This window comes from Trichoderma gamsii (genome assembly GCF_001481775.2).
Source record: "Trichoderma gamsii strain T6085 chromosome Unknown Scaffold_19.2, whole genome shotgun sequence".
Lineage (NCBI taxonomy): Eukaryota > Fungi > Ascomycota > Sordariomycetes > Hypocreales > Hypocreaceae > Trichoderma > Trichoderma gamsii.
The window spans coordinates 136,021-159,345 of NW_020171356.1; the positions used below are offsets into that span (position 1 = coordinate 136,021).

The 23,325-nt window shown below is 47.1% G+C and overlaps 5 protein-coding genes across 5 annotated transcripts; 3 read left to right on the top strand and 2 right to left on the bottom strand.

Annotated features, from left to right (window-relative positions):
• Positions 1-5,184: 5,184 nt before the first annotated feature.
• Positions 5,185-5,744, top strand: TGAM01_v205851 (hypothetical protein; the record flags this gene model as incomplete). The annotated part of the gene is made up of 2 exons (XM_024549735.1): positions 5,185-5,216; positions 5,501-5,744. The coding sequence occupies 2 exons, from the start codon at positions 5,185-5,187 to the stop codon at positions 5,742-5,744; spliced, it is 276 nt and encodes a 91-aa protein (XP_024405494.1).
• Positions 5,745-11,017: 5,273 nt separating this feature from the next.
• TGAM01_v205852 (hypothetical protein) lies at positions 11,018-11,552 on the top strand (the record flags this gene model as incomplete). The annotated part of the gene is made up of 2 exons (XM_018803051.1): positions 11,018-11,061; positions 11,282-11,552. The coding sequence occupies 2 exons, from the start codon at positions 11,018-11,020 to the stop codon at positions 11,550-11,552; spliced, it is 315 nt and encodes a 104-aa protein (XP_018663817.1).
• Positions 11,553-12,899: 1,347 nt separating this feature from the next.
• On the top strand, positions 12,900-14,403 carry TGAM01_v205853 (hypothetical protein; the record flags this gene model as incomplete). The annotated part of the gene is made up of 3 exons (XM_018803050.1): positions 12,900-13,523; positions 13,584-13,977; positions 14,039-14,403. 3 exons carry the CDS (start codon positions 12,900-12,902, stop codon positions 14,401-14,403), a joined length of 1,383 nt encoding a protein of 460 aa, XP_018663816.1.
• Positions 14,404-14,694: 291 nt separating this feature from the next.
• Positions 14,695-19,269, bottom strand: TGAM01_v205854 (hypothetical protein; the record flags this gene model as incomplete). The annotated part of the gene is made up of 4 exons (XM_024549736.1): positions 14,695-14,966; positions 15,027-17,115; positions 17,180-18,797; positions 18,869-19,269. 4 exons carry the CDS (start codon positions 19,267-19,269, stop codon positions 14,695-14,697), a joined length of 4,380 nt encoding a protein of 1,459 aa, XP_024405495.1.
• Positions 19,270-20,247: 978 nt separating this feature from the next.
• On the bottom strand, positions 20,248-22,587 carry TGAM01_v205855 (heterokaryon incompatibility protein; the record flags this gene model as incomplete). The annotated part of the gene is made up of 2 exons (XM_024549737.1): positions 20,248-22,446; positions 22,513-22,587. The coding sequence occupies 2 exons, from the start codon at positions 22,585-22,587 to the stop codon at positions 20,248-20,250; spliced, it is 2,274 nt and encodes a 757-aa protein (XP_024405496.1).
• Positions 22,588-23,325: the final 738 nt, after the last annotated feature.

Genomic DNA, 23,325 nt, shown 5'->3' on the forward strand with positions numbered 1-23,325 from the left:
GTAGTTTGTTACAGTAGATACAGAGGTGAGAGCGATTTATACTTCATGAGGGCGTACTGTGGGACAAGAGGGTGGAAGTGACCTCTCCTTAATACTGTCTCGTCACTGAGCTACTACTGCAGCTTCAATAGCTTAACCCTACATCGCATTGTTGTTAGCGCAAGGCACTCGCATATTAATCTGGAATGTTTCACCAAAGGTGCCGTGGTTTCTGTAAGCTGCATTATACTAATTTAGCGGCGAAGACTGCTAACTTGGTACATGGCCAAAAGGCGTATGGAGTGCCTGTTATGCCGCTATCGTGGCCATCTGCATTCAGATGCCTACCGCCGTAACACAGAATTTGTTGCGCAAAAGCCCAAGACAGATACGTACCTGGGGATACAATGAGTTTTCTAGATGGTAGCAGGCCCTTGGCGTCCTACCTACTTAATCCCTGGCTCTCGGGAATAGACAAAGTCATAAGCATGTGTATTCATATCAAGCGCATATGCTTCGCCACTCTGTGTATAGACCGCTACTCTGTGTATAGACCCCTTTCCACTCATGCCGGAGCATATGCTAGTGTTCCTGCGCCGAGTTTTTGATATACTGTACCACGGCTGCCCAATGCCGAAACTATAGAGTGGCGGCCCAAGTGCCAAGCGAATCGAAGTGGTGTGGACGAGTTACAGCGGTGTGGTAGGCACAATGCGCAAGATTGCGTAGCTCAATACCAAAAGTCTCGACCGCTCAAAACTCGAAAGAGAAGAAACAGCTATAGGAAATATTATAATCCCAAAGCTTTTGAAACGTGTGGAGCTTTTCTTTACTGGTACTTCAGGGGGGAGTCTGATAACTGAGTCTTTCGGACCAAGATCTGGACTCGAAGCACGCGCATGTATAGTGCTCACATATTAACCCCTTTTTTACCACGGACATAAACACGGGCTGCCTGGCTGCCTATAGGTACTAAAGTACATGTAGGTAGTAAATCGAAACAGCTGCTATTTAAAAATACCTCTGTGCTATTATTAGTACTACGCGTAGAATAGCGAGGCAGACAGACATTCACGCAGTACAAGGGGATAATGAAGGCATCATTGATTTCTGAAGCTGCCTTGTAAGGCATTCAAAGTTATTCACTGGCGAATAGCTGAACCTGGGAAGATTTACAGATGCCGCTATATCTGCGTTTATTGGAATGACTGAAGTCGTACCGAGTACCTGGCACTTGTACACATGTAATTGAGACTTGGTGCTTACCGTATAAGGCCAGGTTAGTTTTGCCTCGTATAGCCTTTATTAGATACCACCTACTGTTCAACGAGCAGAGACTAACTACATATAGAATGCTATGATGTCTGTAGCTATTGAACTGATGGTTGTCCAAGAATCAGTTGAGCAACGTGCTCATACCCCCCCGCACGCCACCAATCTACAGCAACTGACAGTTAGATTATACAGCGTGGTATTCACTGACACGCGCATTCCCTTACATTATGCATGCATGCTGCAGAGTTATGTCTCTGTATGCAGGTATGCGCAGTGCGTAGCCGACACAACCTTTTCGTTGCGCTATGGTTCCACAGGCAGCTCATATAGTGTTGCTGACATATCTGTAGCGAAGATGCTTCGGAAGAACATTCCGATTGGTTCATGACTCTATATACGTAACACACTGGTTTCAATTACTTCCTGCTGGGCTGAGTCGGTATCCAAGACGGCGATTCTTTGCACTTCCGCTATCCCTGTACTCCGAAGTGACGTCTACAAAAGCGTGTGATCCATGCGACACTACTGGCTTGCCGCTGGGACCCCATGCACAGCATCTGAGGGCCATTGCATGATCTTGAGCAGTTTCCCGCGTGGCGGCTGGGCATGCATCTCCATCTAATGCAGGGATCTGACGCACGCGCATGAAATACTAAGCCCTAGACGGCTTAAAGTGCACCAAGGGCAATGTGGGATTGGGTCGATAGAGGGCTGTAGGCGGTGTAGAGCAGTCTCCTAGTCTCCATATATGGGATTTCGGTTTTATCGTCGCTGCCATGGCGGCCTAAAAGAGTACATATATATGAGACGCTTCTGTATAGGGGCATAAGTTGGTATGAATGGCCTAGCATCAAATAGAGATGATATGTATTAGATGTATGTGTTTTTGCTGTTTACTACGTCATAAGACATGCAAGCCGAGTCTTTTCTCCTTACCTACCTAGGTAGTATACATTTTATATAGGTGCGTACTGGGTGGTAGTCAAAAGGATTAAGGCTTGTTCCCACTCACTACAAGAGATGCAAACGCTTGCAATTCAGATTCAAACCTCTACAACCACAATGAAACAACTCAAAGATATCTATAGATTCCATAGAAAAGCGCAAAATTGCATTTTCTAGCCATTATGCCAGCCAGGTACCAGTTTTTGCCAATAATCTGCAAATGCAGGCATATATAAGCGGCATGAACATCGCTATCTCATCATCAACAAATAACAGATCCTTGTACGTATTTGCAATATCTTGCCGGCCGTCCTCGTGAATTATCTTTCTTCTTCTTTACATTCGGCTGTTGGGCATCTATCGCCACTGTTAAGACGCATATGAAAAGCACATAAAATTTCGGACATGCGGGCTTCTCCTTCGGCCTCGGCCTCGTCTTGTGTTTTCACAGAGCAAAATTCGATGGGAGGCCGTTGATCTTGATCAGATAAGAAGCGGCTGATGCTATCGTCGTGATGAAGACGGGTGCGCTGTGAGCCATCATTGATAGCAGCTGTGGTGGGCTTGCCAGCGCTGTACGGCATTAACACTTGGTCAGCATTGTTGAGATGATCCCTAGTTCAGGTATCTGTCTGACAGGAAGAATTTTTGAACGCAGTGTACGTGTGCCGCTATGGTACGAAGGCAGCCGACATTTCTTGTTGTAGCGAATGAAGGAAAATCTTAGTATACTCACCTGCCATTGCCGTTATGCGTAGTAGGAATGGAGGCTGAAGACATTCTGCTGTCAAAAAGCGAACAAACAGGCAGACTTATTCGAACGGGGCCTAGGAATAAGAAATTAAGTAATATTACGCTCTATCAACGAAAAGAAAAGACAGAGAAGAATATTTAAGAAACTTGATTAACGAGCAAACCTGGATACTGGACCAACGTTCTCTGGCTCCAGTATGTCTCACAATCGAAGAGCCCAAACAACAAGCCCAAGATGTCTCAGTAAACCCCCTCTTGAACCAATTGAGAGGCACTTTGACAGCCTTCATTCAGTAGACAAGCAAACATGCATATATGTTTCGCCGCGTCACCTCGCAGAAAAGCTAACGAGAGCATCCCCTAGGCTTTCTGCGAGCTCCATAAGGCGCAAGATACGAAAATGCCTAAAAGGCGGCCAAAAAAGCTACAAGGCAAAAAAGACAAAGCCATTGTGGCCATCTTGAATCACCTTACCCTGGCAGTCTCAGTCTAGCTGGAAGCTTCAATCAGCATTGAACTGGCTTAATCATCAAAAAAAAGTATACGAGGTAATGAAATGAGATGGATTGAGATAGAAAGCTGCCATAGGTCAATGCTAGCTATATATTCTGGTAATATAAAAGACAGAGAGACCTATCCAGTATAATTAGGATGACATGCAGTCTTCCTCTCTTCTTCCTCTCTTGCTGGCAAGCGATAGCGGGGTAATGGTAGCTGCATGTGAGCATGGTTAGTAAAACTACGAGGTTGAAAATTGTATAATTACGTACCTAGGTAGTGGACCTTGATATCCATTAAGTTTACTTCATTGGTTATAATGCTGGGCCCCTTTACAATGTGAAACATGGGACAGCAGTCTTATCACTTTGAAGCAACAATGTGCAACCGATGCTGGGGGGTTTAAACCCAGAATACCCTCAATGTCAGAGTCTACATGCGATTGTCGGCCAGGATTGATCTAAAGGCAAGAGTTTCACATGCGCAATACTCCAACCTCAGAGCCTCCATCGTCACACTATCTAGGGACCAAATTTTTAATTAGACATGTCATCTGGAAAGACTTCTATGCCTTACCTGGGAGCATAATCTTTTCTGATCCCAGCCCAACCTCAGGCAATGACAACATTCCCGCACAAACCTGAATTAACCCATATTTAGTATTTAGCGCTGATTGAATAGACAGTAAGTGGTGCTCCGCTCGCCTAGATTCCGTAAGTAAGGGGACAATTATCTACACGTTTGTCCTAATTGTGAAACAAGCAGTCGAAGTTTCAATTTAGAAATGTAAGCTTTATGATAGGGCTATAGGAAAAAGATATTTGCATGCATTGCTTTTGTAAGAGAAGGAATATCCCACGACACTAAGGTTCAAATGTTTGTAGGATGTCTAGTACCTAAGTACCTACTTAGGTACTTACAGGTAGGTACATGCAGCCCAAGGGTGAGAGGCTGCAATCTGAATCAGTGAGTCAAATTGGTTACATGTACCTAATTACACGTAAAGAGTAGGCTATGCCATAAAACATATTGCCGGCGACACAGTATATGCTCCTCCGTGGCTCGTATATGTATATGCGCCACCGCCTGCTGTCAAGGCCAAATTCGCCGTTATTGGCACTACCTCCGGCGGCGTAGCATTGGGTCGAAGCGGCCACCTGGAACCCACCCGCCCACGAGAAGCCAAGCCGCAAGGACGGGGTCCATCAGTGACATGCCCCCGCCATTGGGGCCATTACCGTCGCCCAAAGCACATCCACGGTACCTGCTATAGAATAATTGCTGTAGTTTAGGCTCTTGTGCATACCAAGTATAGGAACCTACGGCAAGTGGAATCGGGTTGACCCGCCGCGTCCAGGCCCCAGCGTTAGCGCTAGCCGAATTTGTAAACACCAGCGCTCATTCAGCCAAGCACTACATAAGTAGGTACAGTAAGGCTGCTAAGTTTGCCTGCTTACACGTATCCTAGTGCCATTTGAATATTGATCCTTTTTGCCAGTCTTCATAAGAGTATAGCATAGAAGCGGGATTTATGGAGTGGCAGATATCCTATTTAACAGTCTCATTTCCCTCTATTCTTGCCCTCGTGCAATTCCTTTGACCCTCCTTCCATATCAACTAAGTGCGTCGCCAATCTATCTCTTATTCTCGTTGCTGTTGTATACTGCCCTCTGGCTGGTCTATCCCTGTGCCCTGACCTTTACTCGCTGATCTTGAATACTTTTGCTTTTCGAAATGGCTAGTAAGGCTGACTGTAGTAATAATGTGTAAGTGTTATCCCTTGGTAATTCACTTTTGCCTCTTTACATCAAATTTGGCAAGTGCTATCGATGCAGCAGCACGATTAACAAAACTTCATTTTCTCTTGACATTTGTGGTATATCTATCCGTATCCTGGTGCAGGCTTTCAATCCAAAACCAGTGACCAACCGCTCTTCTAATTGGTCAACTAATGACATAAGCCCGGGGAATCTGTACTCCTCTTCAAGATCCGCCGTTGCACACGTGCTATTTCTTGACTCGGGCTAACCAAAGTCTATCCCAGTTCCAGCACCGCCCCTTCTGCGGCCCCTCCCGCAGCCCCTCCCGCAGCCACCTCAGGCTGCACCGAAGCCGCCATCTCTCTCGTCCCTTCGGATGCCACCTTCATCGTCCGCCGCTTTCATTCCGAGCAAGACCAACATCCGCCTGTTGGCTTGAGGCAAGCACCAAGCGAGGCCGAAGCAGAATCGAAAATGCTTGTACAGCTGCGCGCGTTTGATGAGAAATTTGGCAACACCTCTGCACGCAATTAAGCATACGAGATATTCACATAGTGTCATTCTGCCCCTCTATCTGGTATTGTGTGGAATGGATTGGCGCAACATGTATGCATGCATATTATCCTGCTATAGTTTACCTACATATTCTTGCATTGCGAATTAGTTGTAGCCCGCGGGTTGCTTGAAACTTCTTCAAAGCCGCATATTACTATTCCCGCCCCAGTTTGCCTTCAATGCAGCTGAATGGGACAACTAGAGATGTTGTTCAAATAGTACATTTGCATGTAATCGTACGATAGAGGCGGTGCTGAAGATAGAAACTGGAGCCCTGAATCTTGCTTTTCTCTCAGATAAAGGCTGAGCATTCTTATCCTAGTAGCGAATATATAGCAGTATGAAAGGCTTTGCTGTTCTGTTCATACGAAGGGGAATCAGCAGAAGATCGAGAACAGCGTGGAGAAGGTTCCATGTCACACCTTGCTTCAAAAGGTCCAGAAAACCGGGCCTGACAATAACCGTTTTGAGACTGCTCTTGTCTGCTAACTGCCCCACGGCGGCGCATCTCAATTGCCAATAGCCCATCGTATCTCGGCCTCTCTTCAAACGCCCTATCAACCGCTATGGAGCAGAAGAGTGCTGTCTGACCGCATCAATGGTGCGATTTGGCAGGGGCGCCGGTTGACGGCGCCAAGCCAAATTTCCATAAGCAGTGCATCATTCCACCATGCTCACAACCACTTGTAGGCTACACGGCGCCGTAGGTAATCAATGCTGTGCATTTTATCTGCCCTTGAGTAGCCGATATCCTAGCTATTCTTGTGACCGTTTGAGCGACTTGGATCTGGAGGGGGATAACCTTAATAATATGGCCACCGATGCCAATATCCCTGGGGTTGGCGATTCTAACACGTACATGCACCGGTCAATCTATGCACACAAGACGACGAAGGCGGGTATCCTGTAAAAAGGCTGCAGATATAGGGTACATGTGGATGTTCATTGCCATACCTACTAACCTAATGCTTTCCCCTCCGCTCCCCTTGATGATGTATAGAGCATCCACATCAATACTGCGCTAAACGACATATTGCACATAATTCAACAGCACCCTTCCTCAGCAACTCTCTTCAATGTTACTTTTGCGTACATGCAGACTGAGTAACCGGAGATTTATTCCCACATCCAAATTGCATACTAAAAGCATGGATATTGGCGGATGCGCGAGCTTCGCCGGCGGCCTCAGCCTCAGATTCTGTCTGCACAGGGCCAAGGCAAGGTGGGGGGGTTTGGTCTTGATCGGCGAGGAAGCGATTGATGTTACCGATATAGTGGAGACGGATGCGATGACTGTTGTCTGAGCTGGTGGCAGGGGTGTTGTTGCCGGCACTGTGTAGAGAGATTGTAATTAGCATCAATTGCTGCTATCAATAATTGCTACGAAGAGGTAATAGTATCAATCTCATTGGGAGTTGGAAAGTTAAGACTGCTTTTATATCTCTCTGACAGCATTGGCTGTATGAGGTGTGCTGTTTGCTAGGTGAGCCAAGTAAGCGGCGTACACTCCCATCCCCAGAAAGGCACTCTAAAGCTGTCTTGGCCCTACCGAAGAGATGAAGGAATGTGAAACATCGGACTAGATGCTGGGTGGATGGGTGGATAGGTGGATAGGTGGATAGGTAGTGAAAGCAGGTTCATAATCTGTGCTCCTTGTACGTAGACGAATATACTATCAAAAAGGCAGGTATTCTTTGTCTCGGGCAAGGAGACAGGGATAACGAAGTGACTCTTATACATAGGTAGTGATAGGTGCCTACCTGTCGCGAGCATTGCGCATGGTATCAGTGGCAATGGAAGGCATACTGGCGTTGAAGCCGAAAACGTATGTGTGCAATAGAATGGATGGAGCAAAAGTATACTGAGTTTAGTTTGTATCGAGTTTCTACACAGAAGAATAAAGTAGGAGAAGGAGAAGGGGTTTTATATTTTCTAAACCTGAAATCAAATCCTTCTTTTCACCTTTCTTTGCTCTCTACAATAAGTCCAACGACACTTTTGTGGGTGCACTAGAGGAGTATTAAGGGCACCCAATAGTCCATGAGACATTTTACGGACTATAACCGATCATAAATCGAAAGAAGCGCAAGAAATAAAGAATTCAAGTTTCCTGAAAGGGCAATCGAACCTAGGGGAAACTAACACGCGGGCTGAAAGAGGATAAGACGAACGCGCCCTACCTAGAAAATATAGTACAAGTGTTTGGCCTTTTTTCCGCTCTCTTGGCTAGGGATAGCTCTAAACGCCGAGTGCCGGGCTCGAGAGAACATGTCACAAAATCAATCTCGGAAAATCCTCCATACGGTCCGGCTCCGCGCTGCCGCCTTGCCGCCTTCTAGCATCACATTCTTAGCGAGCCGCTTCGCCATGTTTTGCTCACTAGCGCGGGCTGAAAGAGCTAAATGATTACTGCAGGCTGAAAGACTACCGGGCGTGTGGCTTTGAACTCCGCTTTCTCACTAACCCACAGACATCGGCTCCAGTAGTCTATCTATATCCACGTACTGGTTCCATTCCTTTCACTTTGCAAGAGAAAACAAATTGATCCTAATACTTTATGTGCGAGTCCAATCTTGTAAATAGAGAGGTTGACACAAAATAAGCCTAAAGCGACCCTGGCGCACTCATTAACACCGCCAATCGTGTCTAGATACCAACTCCTGGAAACGGCGTTCAGGGTGTCTGAGGGGGAAAAAAAAAAACCGGAACTGGTGTCTCAGCGCTTTAGGTGCAATGTGTTCGCATCATTTTTCAGGCCGCATGACGCTCCAGCCACCAAAGCATCAAGGTACAAGGCAAAAATAGCACGACATGCGCGGTGAAATAACTTGGGCTGTTGCCTGTGCTTAGTGTGGTTCGCGGCCACACCTCTTGGTTCAATGTTCGATAGTCTTCGCCTGGGTCGAATGTTTCTTCTCCGCTGCCTCGTCTTCGATTCCTAATGGGCCGTCCTCTCTCAGATTTAAATTTTGAAGATAGCCTGAGGTGCGTGGAGCGTGGACCGTCGCCCGAGTCCGAAACCCGAGTACATTAGTAGTAGGCGTCTCATTTCTCTAGAAGCTACATGTATGTAGTAGTATATGCCTCAATACTTACTAGCTTCTGGGAGTTATCATCTTTTTCCCTTTTGACATTAATCGAGCAATGACGCAATTTTCTGATTCCTCAAGCCTTATCCGGAGTTACCAACAATCATGGCGAGTTCCTCCAGGAGATAAAGCACGGAGAGTTCACAGTCAGATTTAGACAGTTATATTAATGTAAATTCCTATTATGCAGTGGAATGTTCTTGGAATACTGATACAAAACTTACCCATGTTAAAAGCTTGAAGCCGCATATATTCAGCGACGATCGGGGCACTTGGAGACTCTCTCCAATGTGTCGCGTATACGTCATTTCTGCTGTCAGGCAGTCCTTGATTTCAATATCCGCAAAGCAACTTTTTCAATGAGAAAGGCAAAGGGAGGGGTGGTGGAAGGACTTGAAAACGAGCTGGGAATTCTCAATCCTTATCAACACTGTGTCCATGGCGATCGCGCGGTTGGCAAAAAAGCCCCAAGCCACCTTGTCAGCGTTTGGTCTAATCTGGCGTCCGCTCTAGTGCCCGCTGCTTAGCGGCAACCTGGCCCTTCCAGCTCCACGTTTAGGCCGCCTCAAATTGGATATTGAGCACATGTACCGCGAGCAACCTAAGTATTCATTCGTGCGCACAACACGTTGTAGCTCCTTGTTACACCGTCCCTTTTGGTTTGGCTAAACGGTAAAACGTAAAACTTTGGCAGAGATGGCACGAAGGAATGCCTGGCCAGCCAAAAGGGAAGACAGCATCAAGGGAACAAGCATTTTGCTATCAGCTTGTTCTTGGGCTAGTATATAGATATAAGTGGCAGATACAACTGGCGCAATTGTATGCATGTACGTTGTAACCAATAGGCATAGGTAGGCATACTGGGAGAAGAAGAAAAAACAGAGCCTCAACTGGCATAATACGCTGCTATCTGCAAGGTGGGATGCCAGCCCAATGGGGAAGCCCGCCTCCGTCTGGCTCTGCTCAATAAGAGCATGAGAAATTAATTGGGCACGCATCTCAACTATTCGACCACACCCTGGCCGTGGGCGGTACCCCTCAGTCCCATTCAAATACATGCGATTTAAGCCTCTGCTTCTTCACCGAGTTCGCTTCTCCTCTTCTCCTGGAACCGCCATCGTCGTCTAGCCCTCGGGGAGCCAGCCACTTGGACTGTGTCGGCGCTGACCTATGCACTTCGGCAACACGCCCCAGATTCTAATCCGCGCTACCCGTATCCCTGCGTTTGACGAGGAGCGAGCCCCCGGGCAGTGAGGATTGAGCCGGCATAACAGCGGCGGCACCATAGCACAGCACAGCACAGCACAGCACAGCAACAGCAACAGCACGACCAGCGCCGGGAACACATTCATCATCGGCTACTAGAGTGGTGGCAAGCACGAGACCATTACGCCTCTATCTGCAAGGGGCATATGTGAATAATTATTCCATGCAGAGTTTAGGTTTATAAGTATTCGGCAAAGCCGTCTTGGTGCTTTGCCTTCTGCTAGACCTCCCAACTTCAAAATTCTATGTTTGCATATTGTCGTCCCTGGGAGATGCATTGCCTTCATACAGTACATTGCCTTCATACAGTAGGTAAATAAAGTGGTAGAGCACTAGAGCGTCAGCACCGTAAAAAGAGTGCCGTATCAACGTCATCCAGTTGTGCAACGCACATCCTCTGATGAACGGCGCTTTGCCCAAATGCCGCTCTCAATGGTCCCCCGCGTTAAAACGCATCAATTGGATTTTACCGTTTAGGAGCTCAACCTTATCCCCTCCCGCGGCCGGAAGTTAGCGGATGCTACAGGTAGGGCCACATCCATCTCATGAAATCGCCCATGTGGTGGTCCAAATGCAGTAGCATGGCTCGTGTATTCCATCGCGTGCTACTGCATAGGTACCCCAACAGAGATAGGTACAGAGTCATTAACCTCAGTCGCCATGACTAGAGTTTTCATCCCACTCAGTTGCCTAATGATGCTGCAATTGATGTGAACCAGGTGCTCTGTCTGATGCCTTCCTCTTCATGAATATAAAACCTGATCATGGCCCTCTTTTCGATTTCTCCCAGAGCTGCTCCGGCATCGTTCGTGGCTATAGCTTGGCGAACACAGCTGAACTTGGCGCAAGTGCTCATTTGTCTTGAAGAAGCCCTCGACCACCCTCCAGTCTTCCCCCATGCCTCCTTCATCTACAGGCGCGACGTGTGGTGATGGCGCTATGTAAGTACAATTAATGTCCTCCTACTTTGCTTTTTATGTTTTCTTTTGCCTCTTTGCTTCCCTCTGTACCCTCTGAGCCGAACATTCCCGCCCTGGTATCTCAAGTATGCCATTTGGGCACATGTAGATCCCAAATCGGACCAAACAATCAAAACCCTTTAATTGATTCACCCCCCACATCTCGTACCTGGCTAACACGCCACCGCTAATCGTCGCACAGAGCCAACGACCCTTGGGCTGTCAGTGATAACGCCACACAAGCCGCCGCCCGTCCCCGCGTTCCCGTTCCCGTTCCCAACGACCCTAACTACAGCCTTGGTCGTTTTCTTGACAAAAACAAAGAGACAGCTCCCGGCTGTCAACGTCCAGGGCCGGGCTTTGGCAAGATGCCGTCCGACGCTGAAGCAGTGACTGAGGCGGAGGCACGCATGCGCAAAGAGCTGCGCACTTTTGATGCGAAATTCTTTGGTGGAACCTCCGCTAGTAAATAAAGCGCTTTTTTTTTATATATATTTTGTTTTTCTCTTCTTTTGTTTCTTAATGAAAGTACGCCTAAGTTGTGAGTTCGTTCCGACTACATGCACCGCTGGAGTTTTGATAGTTGGCTCCGCTAACTGGGTTACAGAATAGGGGATTCCACTTGAATAGGTGGATAATGGTACAAAGATTGATTCAACGGCTGAAAAAAAAGGAATTGTTAAATTGCGACATCTATAGTTTGTATTTACATTTTTTTTTTTTAGAAAACTATATACGCTTGCACACTCAATAATAGCGTCCGCCCTTTGTTACGGTCTGGCTTTCTCGAGCGCAAGTGGCTCGCATTCTCCACTTTCGCGGTTTCGCAAGATCTTGCTAATACATCAACGCTGCCATCTTTATCTGCCTACCCTCTACTCTCGGAATTGGTGGATACTCTGGTTAAAGAACCGCAGTCATGCCAGCAGTTCCGGGTGGCTTCATCAGGATTGGACCACGAACCGTGGCTCTTTGACCAGATGGAGAACTCGTGAGATTGTTTTAATACTACTACAAAGGTAAGCAAGGCTTCAAGGTTCTTTATAGTTGGCAGGGTAAGCCTATGGCTCGTGGCTCGCGGTCCACAGCACTGCCTGTTTCCACTTGGAACCATGCAGGCTTACTCCGTGTTCCGCGGGGGCAAAATCTTGGAGTGGCATATGCGGATGCTTGTTCCTTTCGATCTTAAATATCGACGTTATAATAGACAATATCTTGATACCAATGCCTTAGAGCCAAAGAAAAATGTGCTACATATAAGAGGCGTAGTCTTAATTGCATTACGTTATAGTGATGCTAATCCAGCTCGGCTTTCAACACATTGAGTATTGCAGTGTACGCTCGTAACTCGGCAGAGACCTTCCTAGCTCAGCCAACTACCACCCAAATCTATGTATAGGTTTCTACCGCTTTGCCTGTTTTGCGACCTACTGCGGCATCAACCCTGAAACTGGCCATCCTACCGCCGATCCAAAGCTTTACATCACCACTCGTAGCCTTGCAATTGGCTGCAAGTTGCATCCTTCAGCATCCTGTTCCTGCCAAATTATCTCATAGCGCTTTATCGGGCTGTGGAAGCTGGCTAGTTGAACGATGCGACACGAACTTCGCTCAGATTTGAGGGGAGCCAGCCACCCACAGGCTGAAAGAGCCTGAAAGAGCCCTGCCAATTGTTAACTTTTCCTGCGCCATGCGACGCCGTGTCTTAAATCCTCCTCTGTCAATCTCTCTCCTGTCCTCTCTCCTGTCTTGTGCTATTTGTTTTTTCTTTCCCTCCACCTGGCGACGACGAGGAATTCCAGGCGCCACCGTTGATACCCATGAGATCGCGCTTCGCCGAGGCCACAGGGCCTGAAGTCTTACCAGAGGTTGACGTTGCGAGAAATGGCGACGGAGCTCCAGAGCCTTTCCGTGGAGATGATGGATTGGAAGTGGTTGGTACCGATTTGCCTGGCTCAGGTGTCAAGACAAAGCCCGAGACCGAGGCTGCACCAGCAATTGAAAGCACAATACCGAGGAAAAACGCGAGAAGAAGGATGATATGGATGGCAGTTGCAGCGGTTATTCTGGTGGTGGTGGTAGTGGCAGCTGTGGTTGGCGGTGTCCTTGGGTCGCGACATCACAATTCCGCAACGTCCTCGAGGACTTCGAGTGCTCCCTCGTCCCCTTCTTCAACTCCCTCGTCATCGTCGCCCAGCGCCGTTGCTTCCAATTCAAGCCTTGCAGTAACCGGTTGGTGGGAAACGACCAGCCAATACAACATCCGCCTATTCTACCAAGGAAAGGATGGCCAATTGCGCATGACGGGCTACAGCTCCAGCAATGGCAAATGGTCAACGGTAGCAACATATCAGACAGACCCGCCGCTTAAGCCGGGCTCTCCGCTTGCAGCTAGCTGTTATAATTCCACATTCTACTTCAAAAATGAAGGGAATTCCACCAGTGTAAGTCTTGCTTCCAACTGCTATATCCACCTATCTAATGCGCCAATCTTTATCACACAGAATTATACGCAAATCGATGTATTCTACCAGGGAATACAGGGCTACATCAACAACTGGGCGATCCAAGAAGAAGTAGCCCCGGTGCGGACCACGACCAATAAAAAGGGAACTCTCTCTGCAAGAGCCCTAAGAGCAGGCATGAACACGAGGCTTGCAGCACACTGGCCGAGCGTTGTCTTTCAAAACGGGGTGAATGGGTTAAAAGAGGCCTATTATTCGATACACAATCGTTGGGCTCACAACATCTTGAACCTCTCGGCCGTCAATCATTCGGCACTGGTGGAAGTCCCATGGTGGGGTTCAAGGACTGGAAGTGCCAATTTTATTTATCAGCGAGATGACCATACACTTTTTGCGGAAATGCGGCACAATGCTAGTATAGATGCAGTGGCAGGTGAGATTTGACAGACGGATATTTTTTCGGGCGCTTTACTTATATTTAACGTATATTGCAGATGACCCAGCGCCTAACGTCCCCATCCCGGCACAAGCAGCCATAGGCGCGTTTGCTATCCCCAAGACCGCCGGAAATCTAGACAGCCTAATGAACTTTTATGTTTTATGGCAAAATGGCACTGTTCTCCAAATGACCAAGAATGACGACAACAACGGGTGGCAAACCTCATCAACGCCAGACGCCCTTGGAAGTCCCGACGACGGAACAGATATAGCGTGCCTTACTGCAACCGATTATGTTGTAACTCCTATACAATCCAAATACGATATGGCGCGCTGTTATTACATGGTGGATGGCAAAGTAAGAGAGGTCAAGTATGATGGGTCGACTTGGTCTGTTATTGGATATGTGCCCTTGGATTGATACCACGTTCATAGTTTTTCGATCCTTTGTCACTCGAGCATCAGCGGAGTTAAATGTTATTAGACTGAGCGAATAAATTGGCTTTTTTTAGGCGATTGATCAGATAACTAAAAAGCCAAAATACTTCCAAAAACATACAACAACAGGTCCTCGCCAGTGGTCAACCTACCGCTCAACCATTCGTCCCCTACAAAACAGAAAACGGAACCTTGGCAGCTTTTCAAACGCTTCTAGAGAATCAAAGTGTCTGCTCCGGACAAGCCGCCGTCCCAAAACGGCACTTGGGATGCTCTATGGGATCGACGAAGTTTCGCCATTTGAGAATGCGCTGGGCGAAATTGTCATAAAAACCACATATGGTTGTGAGCATGCGATAGCTAATGTTGATTCTATCGCAGCGACGTGACGTGGTCGATATGCTGGCGGGAGCCATATCATTCTATCGTCATTCCACATAACCCACTCTGAATCCTCGCTAAGGCCAATACCCCGGCGGAGAATAGAAGCGTCGCCGACAGGCAGAGACTGCGATTCTCTTCTTGAATCATCTGAGAGCACGGTTCCTGTTCGAGTTAGTGTTCTTATCAGCAAGCGTCTGTAAATCAATGCAGCATGACACGTACCCTTCAATGTAAACTCGCCCACGCTTGTAATGACACAAGATCCAACTTCATAGAAAGACATAGACTCCGTAGCGAGATAACTGACATCGATCGTAGCTAGACATAAGCTGGTTGGGATGTCCCAGAATTTGAGAAATCGATATGGTATATACTCGTGGTCTTGGTTACGGGGCCGCGGTGCTACTGATACCAGCAGTGCAGAGCTATGAGAAAAGGCGACTGTATGTACCGGGCCTTGGCCTGCTCCCAGAAGCTTTATTTGGCATTTTCCTGTAGAGAGATCCCAAACGTCGATACTTCCGTCTTTTAACCCTGATGCTAGCAAACTGTAGTCGCGAGAGAATGCAATTGATTTGTTATCGGGGCCACTCTGCCCTTCAAACATTGCGGTACAGGTGCCGGTGCGAATATCCCAGATTCTAACTGTTCCATCACTGGAAGATGATACAAGTACGTCTGAATGTGGCAGAATTGCAAGTTGTTTGACCCATTTGCAATGCCCGGTGAGTGTAGCTATGCAGGCACTTGAGCTGACGTCCCATACTTTGATGATTCCATCCGCTGCCGATGCTGATGCAAGCAGCTGAGAGTTATGAGAAAATGTGATTGCGGTAATCGCGAAGTAATTATCCAAGTGATGGCCATCAATTTGAGCGATCATTATTTCGAAATCAAAATTTGGATCGGTTCGGGAAATTGAGCTGTTGAAGCCCTTTACTGTAGTTATATTAGCGTCGGTCCCGATGTCCCAAAACTGAATATGACTATTTGAGGTTGAAGTTGTTGCGAGCAACTCGGTATTGTCTGCAACTGCAATTAAGTCCCAACATTCAGGAAGCGTTGCTGTGCAGGAAGCCGTTGGTACATCCCACAGCTGGGTTTCTTTTCCTAATGATCTTGAAATCAGTGTCTTCGTCCCCTTCATGAGCTGTATCTCAGTGATAGAGTATTTATCCATGGCAGATAGTGGTACTTGGTCGACATCGATGTCACGATCCCATATTTGGATAGTAGAATCATATGACGCCGATGCAAGTAGCTTGGAATCGTGCGAGAATTGGAGTGAGAAAATCTTCTTGCTGTGACCTTTAAATGTTGCTATATTTCTGCTCGTCGCGACATCCCATATTTTGATATCGCTCGCAATATGCCATGTTGTGTCATCGCCCTTACTACATGCTGATGCGAGCATGCTAGAATCGTGTGAAAAGCAGAGAGAAAAAACTTTCTCCCTTTGACCTTCTAAGATTGCTATACATTTTCCGTTGACGGTATTCCATAGCCTAATTCGTGGGCGTGATACCAATGCAAGTATCCTGGAATCTTGAGAGAAGGCGGCTAATTGAACAGCCTCGTTGTTGACTTTGATCGTGCTTTTACAAGCACCGGTAGCAGTATTCCATAGCTTGATTGTAGAGTCATATGAGAATGATACCAGCATTGAAGAATCATGTGAGAAAGCGACCAAACAGGATACGTCGCCGTCGAGGCTGAGAGTTGAAATACTCATGCCGCTTGTTACATCCCAGAGTTTGATGCACTTTCGGGACCCTGATGCTAATATCCTAGAATCATGTGAGAAAGCGGTAGAGACGCCGCCAAGGATGATATCATCGCTGTGTTTGAAAATTGAAGTGCATGTTCCAGTTACAGCATCCCATAGATGTATTTCGTTATACAAGCTTGAAACAACCTCAGGCGAGAACGCATCCACATAACCTCTTGAGTGTTGTACTTTGAGCGTTGAGATACAGATACCGGTTGCAACATCCCAGATCTTGATCGTCTGGTCCCAAGATGCCGATGCTAGCAATTTCGAATCATGCGAAAATGCAAGCGAATACACACCGCAACTGTGTCCCTCGAGTATTTGTAAACATGGGTCCCACTCAGAAGCGACTGGTGGCGATACATTTAGCCAAACAGGTAGTTCGCTCCGAAACTTCATTTTGACGATGCTTTTTTCCGGTGCGAACACAATGGCCGCGTTGTAAACCTGAAGAGGCGAAATGTCTATGATTGCCCGATTGCTGAGGACGATTCGTCGAACATCTCGGAGGAGAGCTGAGGTGAGGACACTCTTTCCCGGCTATTCAGATCAATGTCAGCTTAATCATGGACCTGCTTTAAGCAAGACGTGGAGATCATCGTACATGGAGCAAACTCAACAGGTCGTTTATCATTCCAATACAATCCGAAATACGTCCGATCAACCCGAGAACTTCGAGCCAATGCAACAAGTGGCTATCCAAAAAGTGGTCGACAAGCCCGCCATCTTCAACGCTGCGCTTACTCTCTTTCCAGTGGGCGACCCAGTATAGGCAAGCATATTGAACTTCAGATTTTAAAGCGGCATCGATAGTTCGTTGGTCAATCTCAGATCGAGGGGTGCTTGGCAGTTTTAGGGAACAAATATTTCTCTTAAGAGTGCCCTCTGTCAATAGCAGTTCCAAGCAATGTATTGCCAGCATTTCGTGGGCCTTTTTCTCGTCAACCCAGAACGGATACCTTTCTTCCAAATTGGCTTTTTCCGGGTCCACAAGAAAATCGCGGAAAGACAGATGAAGTAGACGCACGGGATTCTGCGGATCGGGAGGAATGTGTAAGACAGAATGCAGTAAATCTAGCCGATCTTCAATAACGTGTAGAGGTATATTCAAGAGGCAGGCGAGAGAGGCTACGCAAAGTGGGCTTGCCAAAGTGACTATAGAACCGATGATGTGCTTGAACCGCTCGCAAACGTGACGCTTTTCAACATTTGAGAGCCCGGCCACCAGTCCATTGACTATTGGTAAGTATGTCGCGTCCAGGCGAGACGTTAATCCAAAAGTCGTTTGCTGCTCCAAGATCTTGCTCAGCTGCTCCTCGGGTCCACCAATTCGTCGGTCCCGAACAAAACGACAAGCGGTTGCAGCGAAGATGAATAAAGGCACAGACATGGAAACCAACTGTTGGAATTTCTCGACACCGGGCCATGACAGAGGCAGCTGCCTGCTTGAAGACACAGACTTGTTGAAGTCCTGAAGAATGGAATTGAATTCATGTCGCAAGAACAAATCAATGTCGTGCTCGACAATAATTGAAGGCACTCGATGAAGGACTAGATCTTCATAATGGCCATCAATATTCTTAAACCCGAGTCGGATAGCAAGCTCTGGTCGACTGGTAACGAAAAACTTTAAGCAAACAGATGCGGAATGATTCACCTGTGAGAGGAGGTGGATGACCAATCTCACATGCTCGACGTTTTCGCACTCATCAAGCGCGTCGGCGACAACGACTATCGTCGGCAATTGGGAAACCTCTGATAGTGTCTTAATGGGCTCTGCAACAAGTTTGTCGAACTGCTCCTTAATTGACCTATCATAGATAGTAAGATCGGTCTCGATTGCTGCTCGGATGTGTGGCGCAAGCTGAGGAAACGTTTGGACAAGCTGAGATGCTATCGTGGGGAAAAAAAGAGCCATACTGCCACGGTCAGCCTCTCCACGCTTAAAGAAAAAGCTAGCACCGAGCATTCCTTTATCCGCAAATGATTGCGCTACGGTTCGAGATATCGTCGACTTGCCGGTACCAGCTCCGCCATTCAGCCAGAAGATGCACTGGCCGTCTTGGTTTGTGCTCCAGGTTTGGATATGTTCCAGAATGCCTTTCCTTGTCCCGGGATAGCATCTGGAGCTGTTAACGTGACCGGGAGAATCGAATGCTGCGCCTTTGGCAGATTTGAGCTTTGCCAATACGGCCTCTTGGTGAACATTGAGTAGCAATGCGCTGTTGACAAATAGTGAGCAATGCTGCGAGTAAGAAAAGCAGATTAAAAAAAGAAAAATTGTTATACGTACGTCTGATCCACCTGTAAATCCAAGGCAATTGCGGCTCTATATTTCTCCAACCGGCTGATTATCCTGGCAACTTCTTCTTTCTTCAGCGGCCACATTATCTTCTGCAGTTTGGTCCCTCGCTCGAGTTTAGCGGCCAGATCTTGAAGTTGCAGGCGAGACTCTTCCACTATGCCGAGAATATTCTGCAAAGATGAAAGCTTCTTGCTCTGGGAATTGTTAACAAGCAGTTTCTCCAAACCCTTGAGCGTTGCCGTGAATCTGTCGGCCTCGTTCAAGATCAATCGAACATCGCGAGGGGCGGTTTTGAGGCCTGAGCAGTATACAGAGCACTGCACGCCGACTTTGATGAAGAGATCAGCGACCGCGATTACGTTGGAAATAGGCCCAACAGTATCCGCCATTGTGGTTGATCACGCACACATAGGCATATGATCGATCTTCGGATGTCAAGACGATGCTAATTCAACCAGACGACGTTTGATCCAGCTCTCTAAATGACCTTGATGTAAGGTATATAGATATTGCAAAGCGCCAGATGATCAAAATTGAGATTTGAAGAATGATGCTTTGTTGTGCCTTATTCTATTACAAGAGGAACAGCCTGATCAGTCTTCGATATGCTTATCTAGTTATTATCAATTTTTATATTCAGTTGGTAAATAATACCCCAAATAATTGCATAATTGAATCCATCTAGCATCATTGGTGAAAAAAATGCCATGCCACCTAGGCGTTGAGACTACCTCATTTGTTGAAGGCGGGGAGGTGTGTATGCTTGAGTTGGGCATTCGTGCATCATCCGTTCATTAGGCACATTTAGGTAGCAGCCATAGAGGGGGTCCTATCGATAGCTTCAACCCTAATCGTACATCTATTGCTGCAGAGATAAACCAGAAAAAGAAAAAGAGAAAGAAGATACAAGTAGTAGGGAATTGACACCGTCAAGCCACGGTGTTTATAGGACGGTATTGAGAATACTAAATATAAAAGACTGAGAAGAGTGGCCTAGAATAAGTGATTTTGGAGAGATGAGCCACTAGAATATAAGACAATCCCAGCCCCGCCAACCTGCGGATGGATTCTTGTATTGGAGTAACATACTACTCAGCCAGCTGCCTAGGTATGGTGCGCCAAGTATGTGATCTGTAAGCGCGATTCCTATCTCCCAAACACATCCTCTTGCTGTCTCCTCAAAATACCCTTTTCCCAACTATGCCCTCTCCCCCTTCATCATTCAGTCCTATCATCATAACCATTCTGGATCCTAAACTATGTTGCCATTTCCTAGCTACAACCTCATCTTCATAATAGCATTTTCACCTTCTAAATTTCCCCATATACTAGCCTTGCTTAATATTCGCTATTCGCAGTCTATTTGCTCATCCGAGGACCAAGTCAATATCTTGACGCTCCTGGGCCTCCCACAGACTTCTTTCCACTCGTCCCAATGCTTTTCGATATGCAACACCGTCTATCCACTCAACCCATATGACGTAATAGTACTCGTACATGTCGTTATTTTTCGGCCTCTCTTCATGGTCCCATTCATCCAAGACCTGGTGGTGTTGGAGCCTTTGGCGAGCATCATTTGGGACACGACCCAAGGCAACTTCTACTAACTCAATCTCTTGGCCTGCTAAGCTTCTGCTATTGTCTGTTGATTCTTCCTGTAGCCGTATAACGCCAATCCAAGCTGACGTGTTGTCTCTAAGTGAAATGACCGCAGTGCCTTTGATGTACTGCGGTGTGATGACTTCGCTACCGTATAGAAAAGCTCTCTTTGTCCGACAAGAGATGAATGGTGCGGCGACGTGGCTTTTGGGGATCTGCGATGGATCGGGTATGGGAACAGGGTACCAAAATTCTGACTCAGGCTCTGAGATGTGCTTGTAAAAGAATTTTGGCGAGTTGTCGAGCTCTGGTGGCGGAAAGGTGAGCCTCCCTGAATGTATTTCAGTATCAACACTATATCTAGTCCATCCAGAGGGACATGGGCTCTTTTGTGTTTCAACGGCATACTTCTGCCTATACTCGTACCAGGTATCCCGAATCGGAATCCCAGGATCCTTCAAGCTCTCTTTCCAATGCCACTGGACAAGGGGCGTGACTCTGTCAAAGTACCTTGCACCCTCTCTGGACGCTCTCACTTTGACAAACTCCAACGATGGATGCATTACAGTTGACAAAAGCGTGCCTTTCCAACCTATCCAGCTCCAACTTGGGAGGCAAGAATTCCCACCAGAGCCCTTCGCTCTTCGACGAGTGAGTGGATCGCGAGTGTGCCACAGAATGGCTATGTAGAACATGGCGGCAGGCAGACCGGAGATGAAGCCGCCGTCGAAACTTCTTCCAAAAGAATTGAGTATACCAGCAAATCCACTGAGGGCATCCTCGGGATAAGTCAAGTCTCTCATATTATACGCACCGATCATGTTCCACCACACATATGGATCTGGGATAGGACTTGACAGTGCATCTCTCATACTAGTGACGCTACCAATTTGTCCATCAACTTTCCCACCATGCTTCTCGCCCACCTCAGCCCACTTGTCACTTTGACAAACCCAGCGAGCCCAGCCACCCTCGAAGAAGATCTGTCGTCGAGGAAATACCTCTTCTTGATATGTCCATCCTCGCGTTCTCCACTTTGTATTCTTTGGTTCCATGAGGCACTCAACGATCTGAATGCCCGGCCGCAATGTATGGACAACTTGGATTGCTGTCCTTGGCTCAGTGAGACCACTGAGACCTGGGAGGCCGCTATCGGCGTCAAGACCGTCGGAAGCAGTAATTGTTATAAATGCGTTGGAATATATAGCCACCATCTTATTAATCTCTGCCTCCTTGTGCACTGGGTCATCTTGGACGATGCATAACGAATCTACCCAAAGATATCGTTCACCAAGTCTTTCAACGCAACTCATTGCATCGCGGATCGTCTTCGGTATGGGCACGCTTGTCCTTCCTTCAGCGAATGCTAATGGCTTTAGTAGCTCAGCAATATTGTTCATTCGAGCCATCAATGTGGGAGCCCCTCCCCAAACATAGCTTAGAGCTATGTATCGATCATGCTGCGACGGGCGCACGAGGCATTTGCGCCAAACATCAATGAGCCACGTGGGCCGAGCATCGTCATTATAAACTGATTGTGCCTGTGTTGAGCCGCAGGTTTCGCCATGAGAAGAAAGACATTTTTCTTTCCACTGCCGAAGGAGACTGCGGTCAATCCAGAGAGGATTGACGAGTCGTGCACTGCCATCTTTTGGGAACTTTGTACCTTTTTGAAGCAGGTAGATTTGCCCTGATCTAAATTGTCTAGACTTTCCGGCGCTCTTGATATCAGCATGAACTTCAAGGTGGTCCCACCCCGTGAATGCTAAAACTCTGAGGGAAATCTCATCAGCGGCACTAGGCGTGAGATCAAGTTTTAACACAGCCGCAAGAAATTTTGGATGATGTAGACATTGTGATTCCACGACTTGCTTCCAGTTATTGATCATGATGTGATTCATGGTATCTCCTCGAGTCTCGACTGGGGCTTGGAGCAGCTTGAGCAACTTTTCACAAACCTCACATAGCTGAACCTCATTGTTAACGCTAGGCTCCCGAAGAAACAAGTCGGTATATTTTCACAGATAATATACCTGTTCTTGTCGCGGGCCCGGCTTTGACGATATTCTTTTGGTTGAGAGCCTTTGTGATGATGGAGCGACCGACATTTTTACTCTTCAGGATCGTCGCTTTTTTTTTTATCCTCGATACCGGGTATAATTGAGACTCGTGTATGGTACTCCCCTGGCTTAGAGAATGACGGCCAGTCCCTGGAGTCTCTACGCGGGCATTCGGCGATGGGATAGAAAGTCGCACATAAAAGAGCGTAGATGTCATCATGCTCAAATGTAACCTGTGCGATTAATTGAGGGGGAGACGGAGAGCGATCACATGATGATTTAGTTTTGCTCCTTCATACATGAATCTAGTCTGCGCAATTCGGCGGGGCTTGTTTACGATACATGCATCAATTCCTAATCGGGTAGACTGCGCAGCCATCCAAAGAATCATATAGCTCTGGAAATACGGTTGGGCTCAAGCAGGGAGTGTATGTGCAGTTTGGTCTCCCTTATTTGTGGCTCAGATGCCAATGCTTGTTTGGCCTATGGGCTAATAATTTGATAGGTAGACCGATGCCTGGCCAAAGCCTGGTTTTAATGCGAGCTAGCACATATTCTAGACCTATATTTGACCGATTGTGTCAATTGGAGATGATGTAAAACCCACCAATCGCACAAATACTGAAGTATCTAAAACTACAATAAGACGTTCCATTTCCATGTCCTCCACAATGTTAATTGTCGTCGGCAAGTATTTTTGTCTTGATATTGACAGGCGCTTCACAGCATTCTTTAACACACATCAACTCTCCATAAAATATCACGCCTTTCAAAATACACTCTGTA